The 21920-nt window shown below is 37.1% G+C and overlaps 2 protein-coding genes across 3 annotated transcripts in view; one reads left to right on the top strand and one right to left on the bottom strand.

Annotated features, from left to right (window-relative positions):
* The window catches only part of ADAM10 (ADAM metallopeptidase domain 10), a 42177-nt gene extending 37250 nt beyond the window's left edge, over window positions 1–4927 (top strand). The window contains exons 13-16 of the mRNA XM_042824765.1: window positions 700–808; window positions 1110–1330; window positions 2068–2194; window positions 2647–4927. Coding sequence (XP_042680699.1) covers window positions 700–808; window positions 1110–1330; window positions 2068–2194; window positions 2647–2741 — 552 coding nt within the window. The 3' untranslated portion in view covers window positions 2742–4927. The remainder of the gene's footprint in view (window positions 1–699; window positions 809–1109; window positions 1331–2067; window positions 2195–2646) is intronic.
* Window positions 4928–5979: 1052 nt separating this feature from the next.
* The window catches only part of LIPC (lipase C, hepatic type), a 43170-nt gene continuing 27229 nt past the window's right edge, over window positions 5980–21920 (bottom strand). The window contains exons 3-10 of one of the 2 annotated variants that reach the window (XM_042824766.1): window positions 20072–20259; window positions 18312–18491; window positions 16866–16983; window positions 15988–16221; window positions 14398–14640; window positions 10806–10926; window positions 9899–10117; window positions 5980–8386 (exon numbers count right to left, since the gene is read on the bottom strand). In XM_042824766.1, the coding sequence (XP_042680700.1) occupies window positions 8281–8386; window positions 9899–10117; window positions 10806–10926; window positions 14398–14640; window positions 15988–16221; window positions 16866–16983; window positions 18312–18491; window positions 20072–20259 (1409 nt within the window). In that variant the 3' untranslated portion in view covers window positions 5980–8280. The remainder of the gene's footprint in view (window positions 8387–9898; window positions 10118–10805; window positions 10927–14397; window positions 14641–15987; window positions 16222–16865; window positions 16984–18311; window positions 18492–20071; window positions 20260–21920) is intronic. The other variant, XM_042824767.1, reaches the window with a different exon arrangement.

Raw genomic sequence — 21920 nt, 5'->3', positions numbered from 1 at the left:
GTCTGTGATGGTTGCTATTAAAAACTGTTCCAAGTCTTTCATAAGTTGATCTATGTTTACTTGAAATGAGAAGTAAGCAGAAGTCATCCTTGTAAGAGCTGTAACTGATGTTGCTCTAGCTTGCCATTTTCACAGTCTGGTTTTTAATAAAATAAGTTTGTAACTGTTTAAGCTAAAAAAACCTGAGAATCTAGAGGAATAGTCCTTTATGCAGGTACTGGATTTTGAAGCAAATTTATAATAAACAGAGGCTTTTGTATTTGAATTTGAAGATCCATCCTACAGTGGAATTAAAAATGGAGTCTTTCAGCCACTTTCATTTTCTGAGAGGAACTATTTTTGAAGATATGCTTTTGATTTATTTTTCTAATTATGATTGTAAGTAATCATATTTCACTGTGAATTGCAGTTTGTTCCAGTGCTATGAAGCTTTTGCACAGTTCACTAAAATCAGATAGTGTTTTGGTTTTTATTTAAAAAAAAAAAAAAGTCTATCACCCTTAGAAATTCTCAGATAATCCTGTAGCTCTGAAATTGGATAGTTGTTATCATTCTTTATTATATAAGCTTTGGAAAAAATTCAAACTATTCTATTTTTTAGCATCTTTCTAAGTTGGCAGTTATGCTTTCAGCTTTTAAAACCTAGTATTTCCCTAGTGACAGTGTGTTTAAAGTGAAATTGGTTTTTGTCTCCAACAGCAATGTACTGGCTCTATCTGTGAGAAGTATGACCTGGAGGAATGTACATGTGCTAGCTCAGATGGCAAGGACGATAGAGAATTGTGTCACGTCTGCTGCATGAGAAAAAGTAAGATTTGTCTGGATTGTGTAAGCATGAACTTACCAGTAGATAGGAGGAATTTTGTGACAGTTTTTTTAATAGTTTTTCTTAGTTTGAGATCATACTATTTTTTTTATTTCAGGTAGACATCGTGTTAAATTTCATTTTTTTTAGAAAGTACGCAATGCATTTTGTTATTTCACAGATAATATTGACTTGAAATTTATTAAAAATAGATGTCTTAAGCAGTGGAGTGCTAACACATTCATGCACATGCGTTTTAATACGACAACAGTTAGAATTGATCTGATTTGTATTCACTTTTCAGTGGACCCGGACACTTGTGCCAGTACAGGTTCCCTCCGGTGGGAGAAACACTTTGCTCGTAAAACTATTACGTTGCAACCAGGATCTCCTTGCAACGATTTCAGAGGCTACTGTGACGTGTTCATGAGATGTCGGCTGGTCGATGCTGATGGCCCTCTCGCTCGGTTAAAGAAAGCGATTTTTAATCCTGAGCTGTATGAAAATATCGCAGAATGGATTGTGGTAAGTATTTTTATTTTACTGGTCTAATAAAAAGTGTTGTTGTTAATCAGTGTTTGCAGCTGCTAAGTAGCACAGTCAGTACTTCAGCATTCTTTGAAGTATCGTCAGTCATTGTTTTCCCTAGTATTTCTATAAGCACCTTGACTGCTGCAAATGTCTTGACAGACGGAGTCAGTGCAAGGAAGGGAGGTAGAAAATAGTTCATGTTGACACTTCAGTTCACACCGTTACATTTTGTGTGAATGTTCGTATTTCAACTTGTTGAGTTTTCATTAACTCTTAATATTTGAATGTTTTGCTTTCATTTAAGGAAGTGAGCATGTCGACCTCCAGTAATTCTTACTTCTATTACATTATATCATGCTTCAGTGGTAATAGACTGGTGGGGGAAGCTCAAAGAAAGTATTATAAAACTGCACAGTCAACTTTGAGTAGGTTCTTGAGTTTTAGGTTTATATAGCTGTGTTGTAGTGCAAGTGTCTCAAATACTCTTCTGATGATATTATGAATCTTAAGGAGTTATTTGTGTGTGTGTGTAAGTACTTCACATCAGTTTTCCTTTCAAACATTAGGGTTTCTTAAGTAATGTTTCCAGTTAGTTTCTGGATGACTTTTAAAATGCAGTAGAAAGCCATACACAGTGTGTATTCATGTCTATGCATGCCTCCCTTGAATGCAAAGATTAAAAAAAAACCAACCAAACAAACAAAAAAAAAAACTTCTTTTAATGTTTTTAGGCTCATTGGTGGGCAGTATTGCTTATGGGAATTGCCCTGATCATGTTAATGGCTGGTTTCATTAAGATATGCAGTGTTCATACTCCAAGCAGTAATCCAAAGTTGCCTCCTCATAAACCACTTCCAGGTAAGCCGATAAATATTTTATCCTCTATTTTTTTCTGAAGGGAGAATTTCTGGTATCCCAGTCTGTAGTCTACTGCCTGCTGCTACAAAACTTGAAATGGAATTCGTGCCATGGGAACAATTGATAAAAATAGAACTCTTTCCTTATTTCCTTATAATATAATATGCATAACAAAAGAAAGACTTTGAAAAGGCTTTCTGTCTCAGACTTCCTTTCATTTTATATTCCATACTACATATCATAAGAATTGGACTGTTAAAGGAACTACTACTGAGATAAGAAAAAGTACTCTATGAATGCTGTATGTGTTTAATCATGTATTTAAAACATTGCAGTTCTAAGTCTGAAGCTTTTCAAAAAAGTCATTACGTTTATCTTTTATTGGCTGGGCAACTTTTCTGGAAGTCTTTTCTTCTGCACTTGTTTTAATAATGTGCCTTTCTTTGAAACAGGCACTTTAAAAAGGAGGAGACCGCCACAAACTGCTCAGCCACCGCAGCGGCAAAGGCCCCGAGAGAGCTATCAGATGGGACATATGAGACATTGACTGCAGCTTTTTGCCTTGGTTCTTCCTAGTGCCTACAATGGGAAAACTCACTCCAAAGAAAAACCTAATAAATCGTTGTCCCCAGTCTAACTCTCAACAATTGAAGAAAAAAAAAAAAAGCATGATTTGCCCTCAAAACAAGTGGGAATGGTGAATTTTTTGACGAGTGAATCTTCCAGCTCAAAAAGAAGAAAAGCGTTTTTCTTGCATACTTTTAATTTAGTGGCACAAAATCCTAGAGCATCATGGTTCTTTCTCCCTCCTGTGCTCTTCATTGCTGCATTTTCTTCACTTGCAGGCAAATATGGCTGTAGTAAAACTTTTATTCAAGAATTGAAAAAATATATATTTTTCAACTGCCAGACAAGGCTAGGAAGCTAGACCACCTCAGCATTGGAGACATGACTTGCCAATGTATATACATTGTTATATGCAGACATGTATTTCTAACGTACACCCGTACTTGTGTGCAATTGTAAACAAGAGAATTGCAATATGGATGTTTCTTTGTATTATAAAACTTTTCCGCTATTAATGAAGAAATTACTGTTTAATTGACATACTCAGGATAACAGAGGATGATGGTGTGTAATGGTCAAGGATCCTGTGATGCTTTACACAGCAATTTTGAATCAAACTTTTTATCATGATCAAAGTTGTTTCAAGCACTCATTTTATCTTTTCTCAAACAGCTGCTAAGACATAGCATACAAGATTGAATGGTCTTTTAGAGATACAGCAGGTGTTGTGCAAACTTTGCAAATACCAGAATGTTTCAAATTTTTTATATAACGTCTGATGTCTTGTAGCTCAGCATCAATGTTTTTAATTTGTCTGATTGTTCAGTTAAATAACGAATAGTTAGATGAAATCTTTCCATGCTTTAGTAGAAAATTCTGCCTGTTTTTCAACTTGTTTTAAAAATTGCAACCAGTTTATCTGGGATGTTCAATATTCCTTCATTGTGACGAGTTCGTGATTCTGAGGGATGAGGAAAGAAATGGAAGCAGTGGTTTGTTTTCTTTTTTAATTTATCGGATGTTTGAGTAACTTTTCAGCAAGATGCTGTTGGTTGATAACCACTAAAGTAGTGATTCGCCCAGCTTATTGTGGCAGAGTTAAAACTGTAGTTAGGACTACCAACTTTCCCAGCCATTTTCTAACAGTAGTGAAGTTCAACAGCACAATGTCCCATTCCAAAGTTTTTATTACGAATGTAAATAATTGGCATTTTTAAAAGTGAAAACAAAAGATTTCTTAAGGTGCTTACTGCTATGCAGGAGATGAAAGGAGGGCATTACAAGCTGTTTAAGCTTTTGATATATTTATTGCTTGTTTTCCAAAAGCACCGAGCTAATTAGAGGCGTAAATGGCTATGATTTTCCTGGCTTTGCTTAGGAGAAAACTTACTAAGGTTGGACAGGCTTCCTTTGTTTGTTTTGGGTTTTGTTTTTTCTTTTTTTTTTTTGTTTCTTAAGAGTATAAGGTTTACACAATCATTCTCATAATGTGACGCAAGCCAGCAAGGCCAAAAATATTACTGAATATAATGGGATCTCTTCCTTGTAAACTTGTACAGTATGTGGTGACTTTTTCAAAATACAGCTTTTTGTACATGGTTTAGAGACAAATTTTGTACATGAAACCCTGGTCCAATAGACTATATAAATAATTCTAAATGATCTTAACTAGATAGAAGTGTATGTAGTTGCTTTTAAATCATTTTAAATACATTTGTTTTAAGACTGTGCAAAGATTGGAAGTGGGTTTGCATTTCTAAAATGGTGACTTTTCTTCAGCAAGAGTTCTTAGTAACTTCTTGGGTGTGGTAGACTTTGGAACATGTACATTTTTTGCCTGTAATGTTATCCTGTGGTAGGATTTCGGCAGACAAACGCTGCCCTATTTTATTTTGAGTCTAAGTTAAATGTTTTCTGAAAAGAGAAATGTGCACTGAACTCTCCACTGCAAGTCAAGATGTGGTAAATCAAAAAGAAAGTTCAAGGCAATGGAATACTACTGTCAATTTCATGTCCGCTGTGTTTTATACAGTATCTTTTTTGTTCACTTTGGAAATTTTTACTAAAATTGCAAAAAAAAATAAAAATAAAAATGAAGTATTGTGCAAAGATATGTAAGGTTTTTTGAAACTTGAAATGCATTAATAAATAGACTTGATGAAATCAGCTTTTGAAGATCTATTTACTTTTTAAACCATGAAGGCAAAAAGGAATATGCAGACTCTTGCTTTTGCTGTGAATGGGCAGTTGCACTCAGAGGCAATTGCACACTACCTGTATACTCTCCAAGTGCATCTCTATTCACATCTCATGGTTAAATGCAAGAGTAAATATTCTTGTGTTGTTTAAGGAAAATCTCTAAAAATGTCTGTCTTCATTGCTGTGATCACGCAAGTGACTTAAAGCTGTCTCTTTTTCATCTTTGATATAGAAACTAACTACTCTTGGGTTATTCAAGCCTGGAATTATAGCTAGCGAATGATTGTAAAATAAATTTATTTTTGAAGAGGAATACCCCAATTAACATGGAATAATCTCAGCACACAATTAATGGATTAGACCTTGAGAGGGATCAAATCTGCTTTTTGCAAGGTGTTTTCAAGCTTTCCAAGCTGTGTGTCTGTTTTCTTTTACATTTTAAAGTTGATTTAAGAGATAAGATTTCTTTTAAATGCCAACTTCTCCAGCTAGTCTTTCCTCTCAGGGATGTTTGTTGAGAATAGTCTGCTTAGGCATCTGTTTCCCTAACTGAGCGGGATATGCTTTGATGTAATAAAAGCACATTCAGAGTTCCTTTCTCACAGTACTTGCTTTCCCCGTGATATTTTTGAGTGTTTCCCTTTATAGCTAAGTAGCACTGCTAGGGCAAAAGATAATAACATAACAGTTGGAGTAGATCCCTTGTGCATACCAGCATCGTGGTTACCTAATAGATTTGGCAGTTTTTCTATTTTCACTTCTGGGAATTCACACCAAAGCGGTAGAATAATGCCTAAGCATATAAAACGCATTGCATGTATTTTTTAAGGGTGTTTAGGGGAAAACAAGGAGGACACAAATAGCTGTTTTTTAACTAATGTTCGACTTAATAATCCCTTGTTATGGCTATTCACTTGAGCATATTTCTTAATGTTGTGTTTGTGGAGTGTCACTTGGCTGTAGGAACACGAGTAGTCAGAATGGTAGGAATGAGAGAAGGCCGTCACAGACTCCCCTTGTACCATGAAATTTCATTTTATTTAAACCAGACAGATCAGAAACCAGTGATGTAGTTTGGCCTTTGATTAATGTTCCAATATTGCTTTTTGGGAAGGCGGGAGAGAACAAAGCACAGGCTTTGCCTCAGATGTTACATTGGTGGCTCATTATAACACAGGTGATTAAAGGCTCAGCAGTCCTTATGCTACTCTCAACTGTGCTTCCTCTGACAGGAGCAGACTTGTGAGGCTGTCAGGGTCTCAGTTCAGTATTCTAATGACCTAACAACAGTTTGAGCGCGATGTGAGGCACTGCTATAGCTACTTGGAATCGTAGCTATGGCCTTCTGGCATTGCCAGGCAGTTGGTGTATGCTGCCACATAGGCTTTATTATTTTTAAATCAGAAATTAGTCTAACAGCTATCAAAAACATAGGATTTACTTGGCACAGGACTAGTTTGAACATCTAAATTGTGAAAAACGATATCAGAATAAATTTATTTGTATCTTCAAGAGTTTAAATACTGAATGTTCTCTTAATTTTTCTGTTCGGCTGAAGGGAAGTTTTCAAGGTGTGTTACCTGAGGAGATACCTTGTTTACCTCTGAACTGAAAGATGTTTTTTCCCCAGAGAAGTCCCCAGGCTGCAGTATCGCTGCTCTTTGGCTTCAGCACACTGTAGACATCTTTGACTTTTTCACCCACTTCTCCTGGACTAATGCTTTTAAACTTCTTTATAGAGGATCCCTGTATCAACCTTCTTAGCACATAAGTAGTAGTGCTATTAAAGGCTAATTTTACTGCCTAAAACGTGCCAAGTGTGTTGGGGTGTGTTGCTACAGGAAAGCCATAACCTAAAAAGCTGTGAGAATGTGTGTGTTTTATGTCATACAACTCTCATCAGAAGCTGTCTCACCAGCTGGGGTGGTTGTTATGAGGTCTTTATTTCAGTCTTCCTTTTTCTGTATTGATTATTCCTGTTTAATTACATGGATGTTAGCTACTGAAAACAGCTTTTAAAAGTTAGGAGTTACCATTCTGGGAGTTACTATGATCAGCAAAGTTGTCTGCATTCGCTGTTTGATGATGGTTAGCTGCTTGCAGGATTCCTGGTTCTGCTCTGCTCATTCCTTATGCTTTTTAAATCATCTCACTTTAATTCTGGTAACATCTAATTATTTTGATTCCAAATTTCCTTCAGTATCTTGATATGATATCAGTTCTTGTGACTGTTTTCAAATTTAGAGAACATTTAAAACAAATACATTCAGAATAGCCACAGAAACATAATTTTTAATGATTATTGTACTTAGTTACTCAGTGACAAATGAAATACTTTCAACTTATTTCTACTTATTTTAGTTATGCTCTCCTGTAAGCATAAAACATGACTGATCTGAGATGACAGTTTATTTGTGTAGTTTATATTCCAATATGGAAAACAATGGAATTTTGTACGTTTTAATTCTTTAAATCTATTTATATGCACTGAGGACAAAAGTTTTACCATTTTCATTTATTAATGCAGTTTAAAATGATAGTAAGATTTGCTATACAGCAATTTAAAATGTAAAAATTTCAAGTGTTACACAAACAAGTAAATATGATTTTCACACGCAAGTTAACAGAACTTCTTTGTGCCACAGTGGTGAGTGGTACGTGAAGCATTATTAAATTACTATTGATTTAAATTAGTACACTATAACGGCTAAATGGCAAAGCATTTTCCAGTAAGGCATAGCTTTTTGGGGTGATGTAGTTATTTTCCTTGCCATATAGTCATAAGGAATAGCTCAAGCATTCTGTACATTGAGATGCTTTCTAGTTTTGAAAGTCATCAAATCAGAAATTCAGACTTTTTGTTGACAGTGTTGCCCATCTTGGAGTATGTTTACTGTTGAACTCCATCTGCACTATGAAATAATTTAGGAAATATTTAATGGATTTTCACTATTGATGATTCAAAGTATTTAACTGGAAATGAAACTCCTTCTTGCAAAGAGATGTATCAGTGATTATTTCAAATAGTAGCGTTTTGATTTCCAGCAAGGATTATTTCAGACTTCAACTAATTTAAAATTAACAGTTGCTGTCAATAAAGTTGCTCATTGGTCACTGAGAGTAGGCTTGCACATCAGCACAGTGCCTTTCAGTTTACCATTGCATCGCAGAATTTACATTTGTTTGTATTCTCTTCATCACCTCTGAAGCCACCGGAATTTGTAGATTTGTGCTTAGTATCTCTAAGTGTTTTTAAAACATCCTGCTAGATGTGTGCTATTTTTAATATGTTTTGCTTATTAGTTGGTTTTTCTTCTTGTTCACTTTCGCTCTTGTTGCCGAAATCGATCTTCACATCTCACAAATGTTTTCTCTTGGGCTGGATAAAGGTGAATGTTGTCAATACTTTGAGAGCAAAATGTCATTCTAGGAAGAAAACAAAGCGTGTAACCAGAATAATACTTTTAAGGGATGCTGTCTGTAAGAAATGGCTCTCTAAATACACTGTCTTTACATTTCCTGTACTTACCTTCCTGTGACATCCCAGATTGCACAGAAAGAAAACAGAGCATGTTATTCTTTAAAATATTGGCAAAAACTTCTGCTTCTTACAGCAGAACAGCTTCTAAATATTGTTAGATACCTGAAAATACCACCTGAACTCCCCACACCATTTACCCTTTTTCCAGTTTATCCTAAATAGTGTATCAGTAGCAATTGGCTTGTTCTATGTTAATGATACAGGACTGTTGGAGAGGAATTTTTTTCTCAAGGTACAAAATCTTTTTTTTTTTTTTAAAACAGCTCTCCAGTTTGCCTTGTACCACACAGTTTAATTTGTTTTGGCAGCCAGGTCAGTACTGAACAGCAGGAGATGTTACAAAAACAAGTTTTATATATATTTTTGGCAGGAGAGTGTGCAAAGTGCTGGGTTAGGAAGAAGTATCTATGAAACACATTTTTGGAAAGGGGAAAAAAAAATATATGATACTCCTCTGCCACCCTTTTAAATTGCCCAATTTGTGGGGATTTTTTGTTAGCATCAAGGAGCTGCGGCTCTGCCAATAAATACTGTTCCACAGGAAGTCTGCATGTGGTTGTAACTGGTGTGCTGGTAAGAAAGAGACCATAACAAGGAAAAACACCTGAGGCTGAGCCACAGTTGCAAGGTAAGACATGATTTTCTTGTTAGTTATAATGCTCAATTAAAATTTCTCAAAGGATTAAAGCAGTAGGAATAATTACAAGTTTTGTTATTTCTTCTGGCTGAAATTTCTGTCCAAATAAGCAATTTCAAAAATATTAATAGCATTTGCTGTATTTGGAGACCAGTACCACTCAGATCTGTGGGTCCAGTTCCAAAAAAACAAGTGTATCTTGAAAAGCAAATAATTGAGATTTGTCTTATTTTTCCAAGTAGGATTTTGAATTTTCAAGGCCTTAAAGTTTGAATCAGTATTTATTTTGGTTTATATTTGTTTCTTTGAAATTTCTTATGGTCCTTATAGAGTGAGATAATTAGATTCTAAAAATAAGAAATCGCTATCATTTATTACTATTGTGTAGAAAAAATGCATTGCTTGTTTGAGTTCTTCCTTGGATCTGTTTGCTACCTCCTTCTCTGTCCTTTATTCCCAATTATCAATTGCACCGTTACCCAAGGCAGTGGTGCCTTGAATTCAGGTTAGTGTTATTAGTGAGCCAGAATATTTCCCACAATTCATTTTAGACCTGAGCACAAAAATTCTTCTCACAGGTCACTTCAAAATCATGCATTTTGATCTGAGACTAAAATTAAAAAAAAATAAAATGATAGAGGCTGGACATGGATAAACTCGGCTGGTCTGAGTACAGGGACTGGGATCATTGTGGTAGAGCTAGGAGCACCTGTTTGCTTGCTGTCTTATTACAGAAGCAGGTTCTTTTCATTGCACTTACTTTTGCTGTGTTTCCCCTGCTTTCACTCGTATTGTCTTCACTATGAGCCCTGGTCGATGAGTGCCTTTTGTCCATGGTATTATGGTTTGAAACGTGTCCCAGATATTTTTCCAAACTGCAGTTCCTTCCCATTTAAACTTGATCATTAGTAGCTCACCAATATCAGTGTCCAGTGTGATGAGAAAAGAGTAGGTTTTATTCCCATTAATTCCTTCAACTCTGCAGAAATGAAAAATAGAGTAATGCTATCTCAATTATAATGGGTTGAAGTTCATTAAAAAAATAAACTGTTTCTTTGAAATCAAAGAAAGAACTGTTCCTCCCTCCAGAGAGGACATTACTGCCTCTGGCATACTCTTCCTCTAGGTGAGTGAAGTTGTGAAATACAACAACTTGCTTGGAAAAAATGGCAGAAGTTAGGAGAAGCTTGGACAGGTGGCAAAGTACCAGTGGTTTCTGAATGTAAAAGAGGTGTTCCATAATACTAACTGTGTTATGCCTTCTGTCTCCTAGAGCAAAGACTGCCTTTACTTTTGATAATGCCGACAACGTATCCATTGTGGGACATAGCCATGTTTCTTTACCCTAATTGCAGTTGCTTCATTTAGTTTGAATTGATAACTGCCCTGTGCTAGCTTGGGATGGACCAAAGTGGACAGGATACCAAATCTTAAGAGAAACTTCCAAGATTGTTTGTTTTGTTTAAGAGATCCTTCTTAGAAGAATTGTATGAATAATGTAAAAATTCATAACTTTGAGGGAGTGTTGGTGAAGAGAGGACAACTGCTGGTTCATCTCCAATTACTTGTAGTTAAACCAAGTCATTCACAGCTTGATTATCCAAGTGACATGGTAAATTAACCTTTCTTTCCTTACTTGTCCAATGACATGCAATGTCAATACTCACATTGTGATGGGCAGGTTTTTAGCATCGTCCTTAGTGCCTGTCAGAGACATGGTAAAACTTGGGTCTATCTTCTTGCCTTGGATTTCATTTATAAAGTGGATCTTGAACTGATAGTGATAGACTGTAGAAAGGGAGAATTTACAAAGTGATGAAATTAGTGGTCGAAGAAACAATAGATTTCTCAGACATAAGACTGTCTTTCAAAGCAGGAATTTGATTGGTATTTCCATTTTATTTTAAAATGAATTTGTACAATTAAAGCATACATATATTTATCATTGATGTGTTGTGTTAAAGCTTGGGGGCCCTACCGCTCTTTTTAAAAGCATTGAGGAGGAGAGGGGAGGAAGGTAACCTGGCAGAGTTCCCTTTATAGAGTAACACACTCTCCCATGGGAAATGTTTTTGCTCTTCTGAAATTTAATCGTTGGAATGTCTGGCCAGCTCTGTCCAACCAGCAGAGGAATCCTTCTGACTGGACGTGTTTAGAGGTGTACAATAAAGACTGAAGACCTTATAAGATGTTGTCAGGCTTTTTCTCTGGAAAATTTCCTTGCAAAGCAAAAGACTTCCGTTGGCTGCATAATAAAACATTGTGCTTAATACGCATCTGCTAACAATATGACTTTGTTCAATCACATTACTGTAAGAAAGATGTCATTGGTGCTTTGTGATTTGGTGGTTTCTCCAAGAGTTGTGTTTAGGAGAGTCTTTGGACTGAAGATAATGGCATGCTTCTGAGAAAGAAGAATGACTAAGGAATTGTCAGTTTCCTGATTAAAGCTGTTTGGCATTTAGAGAACTATAAAAGACAAAAACAAACAAACAAAAAAACCACCATATAGTTAGAGGCCTTGTGTACTCAGATATTATCATCTAGTTTTGAATGTCCAACACTTACCTGTCTAGCAAGTCTACCAAAAGAAAAGATCTGGCTGTAGCCACTTAAATGTAGTATGGAAAAGTTACTGTTGGGTGATAATGGTGCCTAAGAGTTTTCAAGTTGACAATACCCACATGTGGTGGCTCTTCATCAACTTCTGACATCAACATCAGATCCATTATTTTCTGAAAAACTTTTTAACAATCATCACTGCATTTTACGCACCGCTTATCAGGATATGCTATTTGTAGCTCTAATTCATCACTGTTATATATTGACAAACACATAAAAATAAAACCAGACATGCAGTGACAATGGAGACATCTAAAGCAAGCCAGCTCTAAAACACTTCTGCAGTGTGGAATGTGGTTTTCCCATCTGCAAACTGCCTCCTTGCCCACAACTGTTTGGATGTTAGGAAGGAAACGCTCAGTCATTTTTATTGACAAATATCAGAAAGTACTTGGGAGAATTAATAGGTGGTGATATTTATCCTTGCAATGTGGTAAAACTGTACATGGGAAACTGTTCTGTTAAACATTACTGCAATGTGTGTGTATATAGCATCGTAAGAGCTTTTGAGTGGGAAGATGCTCAAAATCACCTGCTTCAGGCTTCACACATAATGCTACTGCTGCCCTGTCATCTTTTCCTGTATGTGCACAGATAGACCTTTGTGCAGCTGTGGGCTTCCACAGTGGAAAAAAGAAAAAAAAATACACAGCTGAAAAAGGTGTGTATTTTTGTTGCTGTTTCGTAAGTTACTGTATACTGAAGTGCAATTTTCTTCTGAAAAGTTGCCACTTATCAAAAAGCAAAATGACCAGTTCTTTGCTGCCAGCCAGAAATGCAGACCTGACAAGGACAAAGTGTGCAGAAAGGCTTGTTTACAAATCACCTATTGCTATTCTGTCTTGCTCTGGGTTTTCTCTTCTTGTAAAAGTTGAGTGTTCTTATGAAGCCCGGTCTTGTGCAGTGCTTATGATACTCAAAGAAGAAAGGTGAGCATGTTTACATAAAAACTTTGGTTGGCTCAGGGTCTCATCGTGACTTTATAATTGTTACCTTCTTTGTAGCAATTGCTTTTTTATTTGTACACTCCAGAACATAACTTGAAAAATGTCTGATTTCATAAAATGTGAAACATAATGCTGAGTTCCTCGGGTTTCCCCTCTTTGAGCTTCTCTCGTGATCTTCAAACTTTTTTTTTAAGAACATTACAAAGATCACTTCACACACATCCTTCCACTGGTGCTGCCTTGTTTTGGAACTGTTATGAAAGGAAATTATTGTTTGAGCATTGGCTTTTGTTTTTTTCCCACAACTTTTTCTTCTGAAAGGAAGACCATGTTGAAACATAAAAATGAAAAAAAAAAAAAAAAGTGTTTAAAATCAAAATCAACACCTGTGGGATTCTATGTCCATATCCAGGAAAGGAAACTGCACAGGGGTGTTATTCCTGTGTGTGCATGTGGCAGACATGGCGTCATCAGAGCAGTGTATGTTCCCCATTCTGATGGTGGCCTGACTGTTATACAGCCAAGCAACACTGGCAACTGCACGGCCTTTAAAAATCTGTGAATCTGCTCCAGGCAGCTTCCTGTGACGTTTTTAACAAGTATGAGACCCGCAGTGGGTTCAACTGCTCTGAGTGTCAGTCAGGGCTGAGCACATTTATCTCCAGCCGTGGTGTACTTCACAGCTGCATTGGTGGGAGGAATCATAGGATCTCCAAGTGAGACACTGCAGTGAGTGTCCAAACATTTACTGAACTCTGGAAGCTTGGGCTGAGCACTGGGCAGTCTGTTCCATGCCCACCGCCCTCTGGTGAAGAATCTTTCCCTACTTCCCAGCCTGCTCACCCCAGCAGAGCTCCGTGTCACCAGAGAGCAGAGCTCAGCGCTTGGCCACCAGAGTGAGAGGATGAAAGCCTGTGCAACAGCATTGCCCTAGGTTTTGCTCCAGACCTGAAGAATCCTAAGTTACTACCAGGAGGAACACTTCCAAATGTATTTTAAAAGTACGTGAATTGTATTTTTATGGGTTTTATTCTCTGGTGCTGCAATTGAGTACCAGGCACTGCGTGTGAAGTTGCACTGTGTGACACAAGCAGGTTCTGAGGGGGATTCCTGCACCCTGGGCCTGTGATGGAAAAGGCGGGAAACCGACTGTGCTTTCTTCTGTGGTGATTCCTCTGTCTCTCTGAATTTGGGTAGTTATTTTGTTCTCTTGATAAAATATTTTAAGGGTGATAAATCCTAGAGTAATGGTCTCTTTGTTTTAGTGCCACATTCTGGCCTGTAGAAGTCCAGCTGTTCTATTATCTGCTGGCTGAAAAGTAATGATTTGTGTGTAGTAATAATTTATAGGATTAATTTATCTGAAGACAAACTACAGAAAAAATGTGGGTGAATTTGGAACGTGAGGCTTTACAGGCCTCCCAGAGCAGTTGTGCTGCTGCTTTGGCTTGGCTGTGTGCTGCGGATGCTGGGGCACTCGCACGGGACAGCTGTAGAAATGCCTGTCGACCCAGCGGCTCTGAGGCACAGATTTGATGTGAGGTCATCGAGGCAGCCTGGCAGGATTCCTCACCGTCTGCAAATCGATTATCCTGCAGATTTTTCTTATAAATGAATTATCAGGATCACAAAGCCTAGACTTGTCACCACACTTCATGACATGGAGACTATAACAAACACTGCCACAAACCTTTGAAAGGCATGCGTGCTCTTGTTTTCAAAAAGAGTTTTCTACTTTTTGGGAGCCTTTCCTCCCGTATGTTGTAGCCCAGGGTGTTGCACCGGTTCTTCCTACAGCTGAGGCACAATCCTTTGTCAAAAGTGCTGATGTCGTTGCACCAGTACGCTGTGCTTTGCTTGTCCTCGTGAAGCAGGGAGTCAATGAACAAGTGAACTGACCTCTCGTGGGCACATTTCACAGTTTGAGTGATACCTGAAAATACACAAACAGTCGTTCCTTTTTACTGCTCCAGCTACAGAGCAGCCAACTGTATATGTTACTGTGCTTCCCCCACCCCTCTTACTACTGGAATGTCACAATTTATGTCTCAGAAAGCATACATGCAGGAACAGTATTTTTGGGATCATCCAAGACAGTTTGGCTGAACCCACATACTGATAAAACTGATAGTTTGCTGCTTACATTTGTTTAGCCTGCCTGGCCAAGACGGTAAGTATGAACCTTGATTACATTGTCCTGACTGATACGTTAATCATGAAATACAGTGTGAGGCTACATGCAGCCTTTCAGATCATGCTCAAGACTACTGTCTTATTCTGAGTGGCTGAACACTGTTGACTTTTGAACGTTTATATAATGTCATATTTTGTTCTCATCAGAGTTAACAGGCTCTAATGTTGAATTTTGCCTTCAGCTACAACTGGGGGGAAAAAAGTCACCAAAAATGTATGAAATACATAATATTTACTAAATACATAGATGTGCTTTAAGATGAGTGCCTTTTCTCTCCTTTTCTAAAAGGAAATTATACTTTTAAAAATTTCAAATCAAATTGTAGAAGTTATTTTCTTTTGTGTAATTTGAATATACCACAGTGGACGGTTTTTACATGACTTCATTGATAAGATTTCTATGTGGTGTCATGAATTATCTGCTAAGAAGTAAGATCTACTTCTATATAGCGTAGTGATAGCTGAGAAATGCCAGGTGAACAGCACTCTTATTTTTTTTAGTTAACAGTTCTGGCTGACACCGTGCATCAGTACTTTTATCTTCTTTCAGTGTGTTGCATGATCTCTGTACATTTGTGTTTAGGTCCTTTGGAAATGGGTTTCTGTATGTATAAAACCAGCTTGGAACATTGGAAGTGAAGTCCTGGAGAGAGCATTACCCTCTGTGCAGCTGAAGGATGATGACTTGGGGAAAGGTGAATTAAGGTGAGTAGTACAGCTTTGTTTGATTTGAAATAACTAATTGCATGCTAGATGAATCTGGCTTAATTAAAATATTTTTTCTTGCTTCCTCTACCACCAAAATAATTACCTTTGAAAATTATTTGAATGTTCTCGACAGCAGTGTACTCATGGTCTTGTTTCAAAAGTGCTAGGCAGCCACATTTCTTATTATTCAGTGAGAATGATTTGAGCTCAGTACATGTAAAAATCTATAATCAATTTCTAGAAAAGAAACTTCTTTGTTTATAGTGGGAGATAGTGCTCCCCATTTGATGATGTTTTAGCACCATAAGTCTATGTGGTTTCCAGAGGTAGCATAAATCCAGCTGCAGCTCTGCTGCCCTTGCTGTCCATTTGATCTTACCTGTGATCCCATATTGTGCAATGTGGTTATACACATGCATGAAGTGACAGCCAGGCTGAAAGGTGCCTCCATTGGGATAAAAATCGAAATGGGCCACAGGCTGTTTGATGCCAACACTGAGACCCATGTGCTGTTTAGTGAACGTATGAATGGCATCTACGAAGTTTGCATCATCTGGAGATAATCGGTCTGTTGGTGACATTCCTTCAAACAAGGGGCCAGCAGGGTCAAGGCCTGCAACAAAAGCAAACGATCCAATTGTGATATAGTATAGATGAGCTTTTCTTATACTGTTTTGAGAAAAAAATGTCTGATAAATATTTAACAACATACAGCACTGGAAATTTACAAGGTCTTTCACTGACAGAAACAATGCTAAGAACACTTGTACTGCAGAGGATACATGGATACACCAAAAGGCAAATAGAGATGTAATAAACAGTAACTGCTATACACACAAGGACACAGGCTGAGATAGATATGTTTGTTATAGGTAAGCCAAGCTCACTACTGTTTTGTCTTTTGAGAAATGTTTACTTAATTCTGTTCTTTGATACTCTAGAGGTCATGCGTTTCAGAGGTCCTTTTGAAAACAGCAGTCCTACAACAAAGTTGACTTTTAGCCTACATTTGAGACTTGTAATTTCTAAAGCTTCTCTTCACAGAATCAGATGCTCTGTATAATAATATTCAAATTACTGCAGTACTCAGAAAAATAATATTCCAGTTATGTATGTTGTTTTTAATTCACTGGGTGCTTTTGTATAATACCCTTCTTGGGAACTGATTGCTGGAAAAATACTTACTCCATAGTTTAAAGCTGCTGTTTAGCTTGGAGAATGAGCTTCTAAAATTTTAAAATTCTAAAATCTTTTTACCTGTAATTCTTCCAATCTTGTTTGTACCACTGATGTAACTACCAGCAAACCCTGAAACATGAGCTCCCAGGCTGTACCCAATTAGATGAACATCACTCCTGGAAAATTGAATGGATTCCTGGAAGGTAACAGCAGTTTGATTTAGATGCAGAAAATGCAACATGTAAACTAGTAAAATGCTTAACCACAAACAAGGAATACTGCGAGTTGTAACTCAAGAAATTTGTGTGTTGATGCTGAAGGTGAAACAAAGTGCTTGTATCATGCACTAAATTTCTTTGCTGGTTGAGTGTTATTCCTTGCCTCCTTTGTTTGCATCAGGAAAATGCCATCCATCTGGGCACTTGGACTTTTGTGATATGCTCAGGAAAACCATCGACTGAAATAGTAGAGGTTCTGTTACTGTTTGTTGGAAGTGATGCAAATGTGTGTAAGTGGTGACTCTGGCTCTCCTTCCTGTCTGTTCTTCCTAGATGGGAATGTTGTCTAGTAACTTCTAGCCCTGCCATTTCTGTTGAAAGCCCTTTAGGAGTATTGGCTGCAAATCTTTCTGCTCTGCTGCTTGTTTTCCTTCTGCCACAGATCCCACCATAGTTAAATTGATGTATTCAAAAATTCATTGTGAGGTGCAGAGATAAAATTTCACTTCCAATTAGGTAGCTTGAATTATTACTGGAGATAGCCGAAATAAGAGTTAAACAGGGTGCATAGTTTATATGTGTAATTTTCTTTCCAATGTTTTGCCTTCTGCTTTTTCTAAAACAGTTCTGGAGACAAGCAATCCCTTGCAAACTCCTCTATACTGTTTCCATTCAGGTGGCTGCAGGTATAGCTAAACTGCTGTAAGGGACAGCCACTTGTTTGTACCTAGTGGGAGTTTTGATGAGTAGTCACTTCATTAGCATGGCTCCGCACTCATTACTGCCCTTGATCATGTGTATCTGTCCTCTTAAATCTCCCTTTAAACTTTGGATCACCAAGCCATTATTTTAGACTAATCTTTGGGAAACAGAGGAAAAACAAACAAACAAAAAAAACCAACAGACATGATGTCATGCTTGAACTCTGAGTTAAGGATAGATCACAGACCCATTTTGCTGAACTAGCCACTTGCAAATGATCATGTGCCTGCTTTGAAAGTACAGGACTCTTGCTCTGACTTTCTTTTACTGACTGAGTTCTGAACTTGAAATACTGTTGAGTAGTTTAACAGTTCAGAGAACGTCAGCTGTCTGCACAAGTGGGAATTGAAAAACTGAGTGAGCGTGAAATGATCTCACCTCTAAAGACACATGGAAGTATTCTGATAAAAAAGACCACTTGCTTTTTTTCTCTTACATGGTAAAGATTTTTATGAAACCATGTGAAAATGAACGGAAGAAAATTACAGGATATTAGAATTGATTGAAATGAATAAGCATTAACCAGTTGGTATTTGTATCTTACCTCCAGCCATTCCACAAAGTCTGCTATCTCCTGTCCTATGTAGCGTGTGTTCTGTACAGCAATGGGATAGTGCTGGTGAGCAAATGTAAGCCAATCTGCAATGATCACATTGAGTTGTTTATGCTGAGACTTCAGAGCCGCTGCCATTTTCCAAATCCAACTTTCTAAAATCCCATCCACCTGTTTAGATTAAAACAAACAAACAAAAAAATTAAAGAGGTAATCTTAAGAGAAACCCGCGTCTACCAAGTATTTTGTATGAGAAGCTCAGGGAAATGTAAGCCGTAACACGAACCAGGAGGGCTAGTGCAGGTAACTAAGATTTTTGAGGCTGCCAGCATCTTTCATTGCCAAGAATCCTTGATTTTTGGTGGACAAAAAAATCAAGAACATATATAAGTATTTTAGGATGTGATCTCTTATCGCTGAAATGATTACTGATTGAAGAGAGACAGAAGTGCCCCAAAAGTTTGATTTTTTTCAAGAGCAGCTGTCCATGTAAATTTATACTGAAAGGGGAACAAAGCTGCAATGCCACAGACCTGTGAATGTTTGCCTTTTACAGCCATTCCATTTTGAAACCTCTTTTATCCCTCTCTTTTCTGGCTCTTTTTTCAAGGACTGCATCACACTTTCTGTATTAGCATCTACAACTGCTCCCAATTTAATGGACCAGAATTACTACTTAATATTTCATATTTAGGATGAGCTAGTTGTACTTATTTCCTAAATAACAGAACATCCTAATCTCTTCTGGCTATTTGACAGAATTTGGAAGTCTAGGGTTTGGGTTTCCATTCATACTTCTCTGAGAGCATAATACTTCTGCACTATAAATGAATGTGAATCTTGAATATTGACAGCAGCAGCCTCAGATCCATAATTTCTCTTTTAGAAGAGCATAGATTTTGAACATCCTTGCATGTGGGAGTCTTAGCTAATGTAATCTAGGGCAACATTCCATCTCTGCTGTTCTGTTTTGTAAGAGTTATGTGTATAAGGGTGTTGCTCAAGGTTTCTCTGATTGTATGTTTGCAGTGGCAGAAGGAAGGTGTATTTTGCCTCTAGTTTGGTGATACTGATTCTATGAGAATCAGGTATCTGTTCAAATTAGATGACTTCTTATCCTGCCTTATCTTTTGTTTCTTTTTCAACAGAGAAGCTGATAAAATTTCACTCTAGCATAGAAATTCTATGCAATTGAGCAGTTTTGGTTTTTTGTTTTTTGTTTTTTTTTGTGTTTTTTTTTGTTTTTGTTTTTTATGTTTTTCTCTTTTTTAATCATGTAATTGGAAGCAGTTCAGTGATAATTCACCGACTTTTCAACTGAAAAAAGCTTATAGAGAAGTTCTCTCTGCAGGTGTACCTGTGAGAAAGATGTGGGCAGTTTGTGCGCAGTTCTTTTCAAGAAGCCTGTAAATACCTGGCAGCGAATGTACCAGAGGAATGAAACCTAATATTCAGTCCTCCAGAGGCATAGCTCTTTAATTCTGCTGCTTGTTCTAGCTCTGCTGGCTTTAAACCAGGACTGAAACTAATTCCTGGCATGGGATTCTTACAGGAAAAATTGTTTCTCGAGCATTGCTTCAGAATCTCAGTGGAGAATTGCCACTTTTCATTTTTAGCTGTGATTGCCACCATCTTTGAGATCCTAGTTTTAATTCTGAAGTTGCTTTTGGCACTAGCGTAACGAGGAGGAAAGTATATCAAATCAGATGTATTAAATCAGATTGAATTAAAAATAAAATGTGTGTTCATACCGACCAGCCATGGACTATCATCACGAGAGGAAGAGAGGCATTGAAACTGCATTTGTCAAGAGTCTCCAACTGATTAAACAAAATCTGACATGCTCCTCCAGTTGTGTTTGTATAGAGTTGAAATTTGGTTTCTAAGCTTTGCTGATCTTTCTTTGTTCTAGAGTGCTGACTCTGTGATCCCAGTGCCTCTGAAATGAAATTCATAGTAAGTCATAATAGTATGGAATCTAAAACCTGAAGAAGTTACTATAAGACAGCTTATAAGACACAGTAAACTGTTAAGATCAAAACTCTATCTGTGTATAATTGTTACCTACTCCAGGTGGGCCTAAGCTCTGCATTTTGTATTAAAAAAAAAAAAAAAAAAAAAAAATTATTTATGATTTCAAAGCTTGAGTTAATATAGATGTGCATCTGAATGCATCTATTTATGCAATAACAATTAATTTCTAGATGACATAATGAATGATTCTTTCTCCCTAAAAGGATTTGATGAAATATTCTGGTTGTAAAACTTTTAAAAAATTCTTTAGTTGAAGTAGCTTGGCACACATAGAGCAGCCTTTTCAGAAATGTCTATTAAGTGCCTGGGATGGTATCTGTTCTTAAGAAAGGAGTGGCAGAGTGAACTGTGGTCTCATCAACATTATGAATTGAGAAGGAAAAAAACACTGAATATAGAGAGATTGCTGACAAATGGGGTATAACAAAATGGAAGTTTACAAAAAGCGCAGTGTGATAAGCAAGTGTGGTGTCTCTTTCTGATAAGACTTCAGACTTTTATGTTGTTTATCTTAAAATTATCCCGATAATAAATTTATTAAATATAGAATGAATGAGAATTAGAGGAAGAAATGTCAGGATGTGATGAACCAGACTGATGAGAGGCTACAGATCTTTGAGAAGGAAACTTCTAAAGTGGGGAGGGTGTTCTCCCTGGGGATTATTTCTTGGCTAATTGTAGTGTAGTGCTTTAATGTAAGAAGCTGTCAGGAAAGGTACAAAACTGAGAAACGTTGGAAGGCATTTGCAGGTACTGCAGAGACCACAAAGTTAAACACTAACAGCTTGAGGGCCTTGAAAATATGGCAGTAGAAGCAGGTAGAATTTTCAAATTATGGAGCACAAGGTCGTACAGCTGATATGGATGGCTGTGTAACTAAAGCTCAGAAATTGGAAGCAACAAAAGGGTGAAAAGACAATGGTAATAAATAGCAAAACTGACCTAGTCATTGCTGTGATTTGGCTCTGAGAAAGGAAAATGTTGCTCCAAGATGCATTAAAGCGATGCCTTTGATACAAAGAAAGAATGTTCGTGCCAATAATACTTAATAATTTAGTAGCAGCAAAGGGAACAGTGTACATAGCTCTTATTACCACCTTCAGGTCATACCAATTCAAGCTGCAACAGTTGCTCAACAGCGCCTTTGAAATGGTCACAGAGGAAGTCAGTGCCTTCAATGTAAGTCTGTGCTCACTGCAACTTCCATGCTCACAGAGGCTTTTGGAACGCATCTAAAATCATAACATATTCTTTTCCGTATTATATCTACAAATACATCTTGATGCATTCTACAACAGTGTTCCATTTTTAGCACAAAGAGGAAAACAAAGATTATTTAACTTCTCTTCCATTACATATGTGCTTTCTTTGGTTTATTCCTCATTTTCATGTTCTCCCAATGCCTGTTATAGTGCTGACACTTTGTTGCTCTATTGTTTGCACATATTTCAGAAAACAATCGTGAATAGCTGTTTTCTTTATATATCCACTGTGAGAATGTTTAGTGTTGTTTTTAACTTGCCTGTAAGTCTAAGAGAGGGAGTTAAAAATACAGCTTGAACTTTG

This window comes from Centrocercus urophasianus, unplaced genomic scaffold, assembly GCF_019232065.1.
Source record: "Centrocercus urophasianus isolate 14NV4802_14NV808 unplaced genomic scaffold, USGS_Curo_1.0 seq_23, whole genome shotgun sequence".
Taxonomy (NCBI): domain Eukaryota; kingdom Metazoa; phylum Chordata; class Aves; order Galliformes; family Phasianidae; genus Centrocercus; species Centrocercus urophasianus.
The sequence above is the reverse complement of the archived record's forward strand: the minus strand, read 5'-3'. Positions and strand labels throughout refer to the sequence as shown.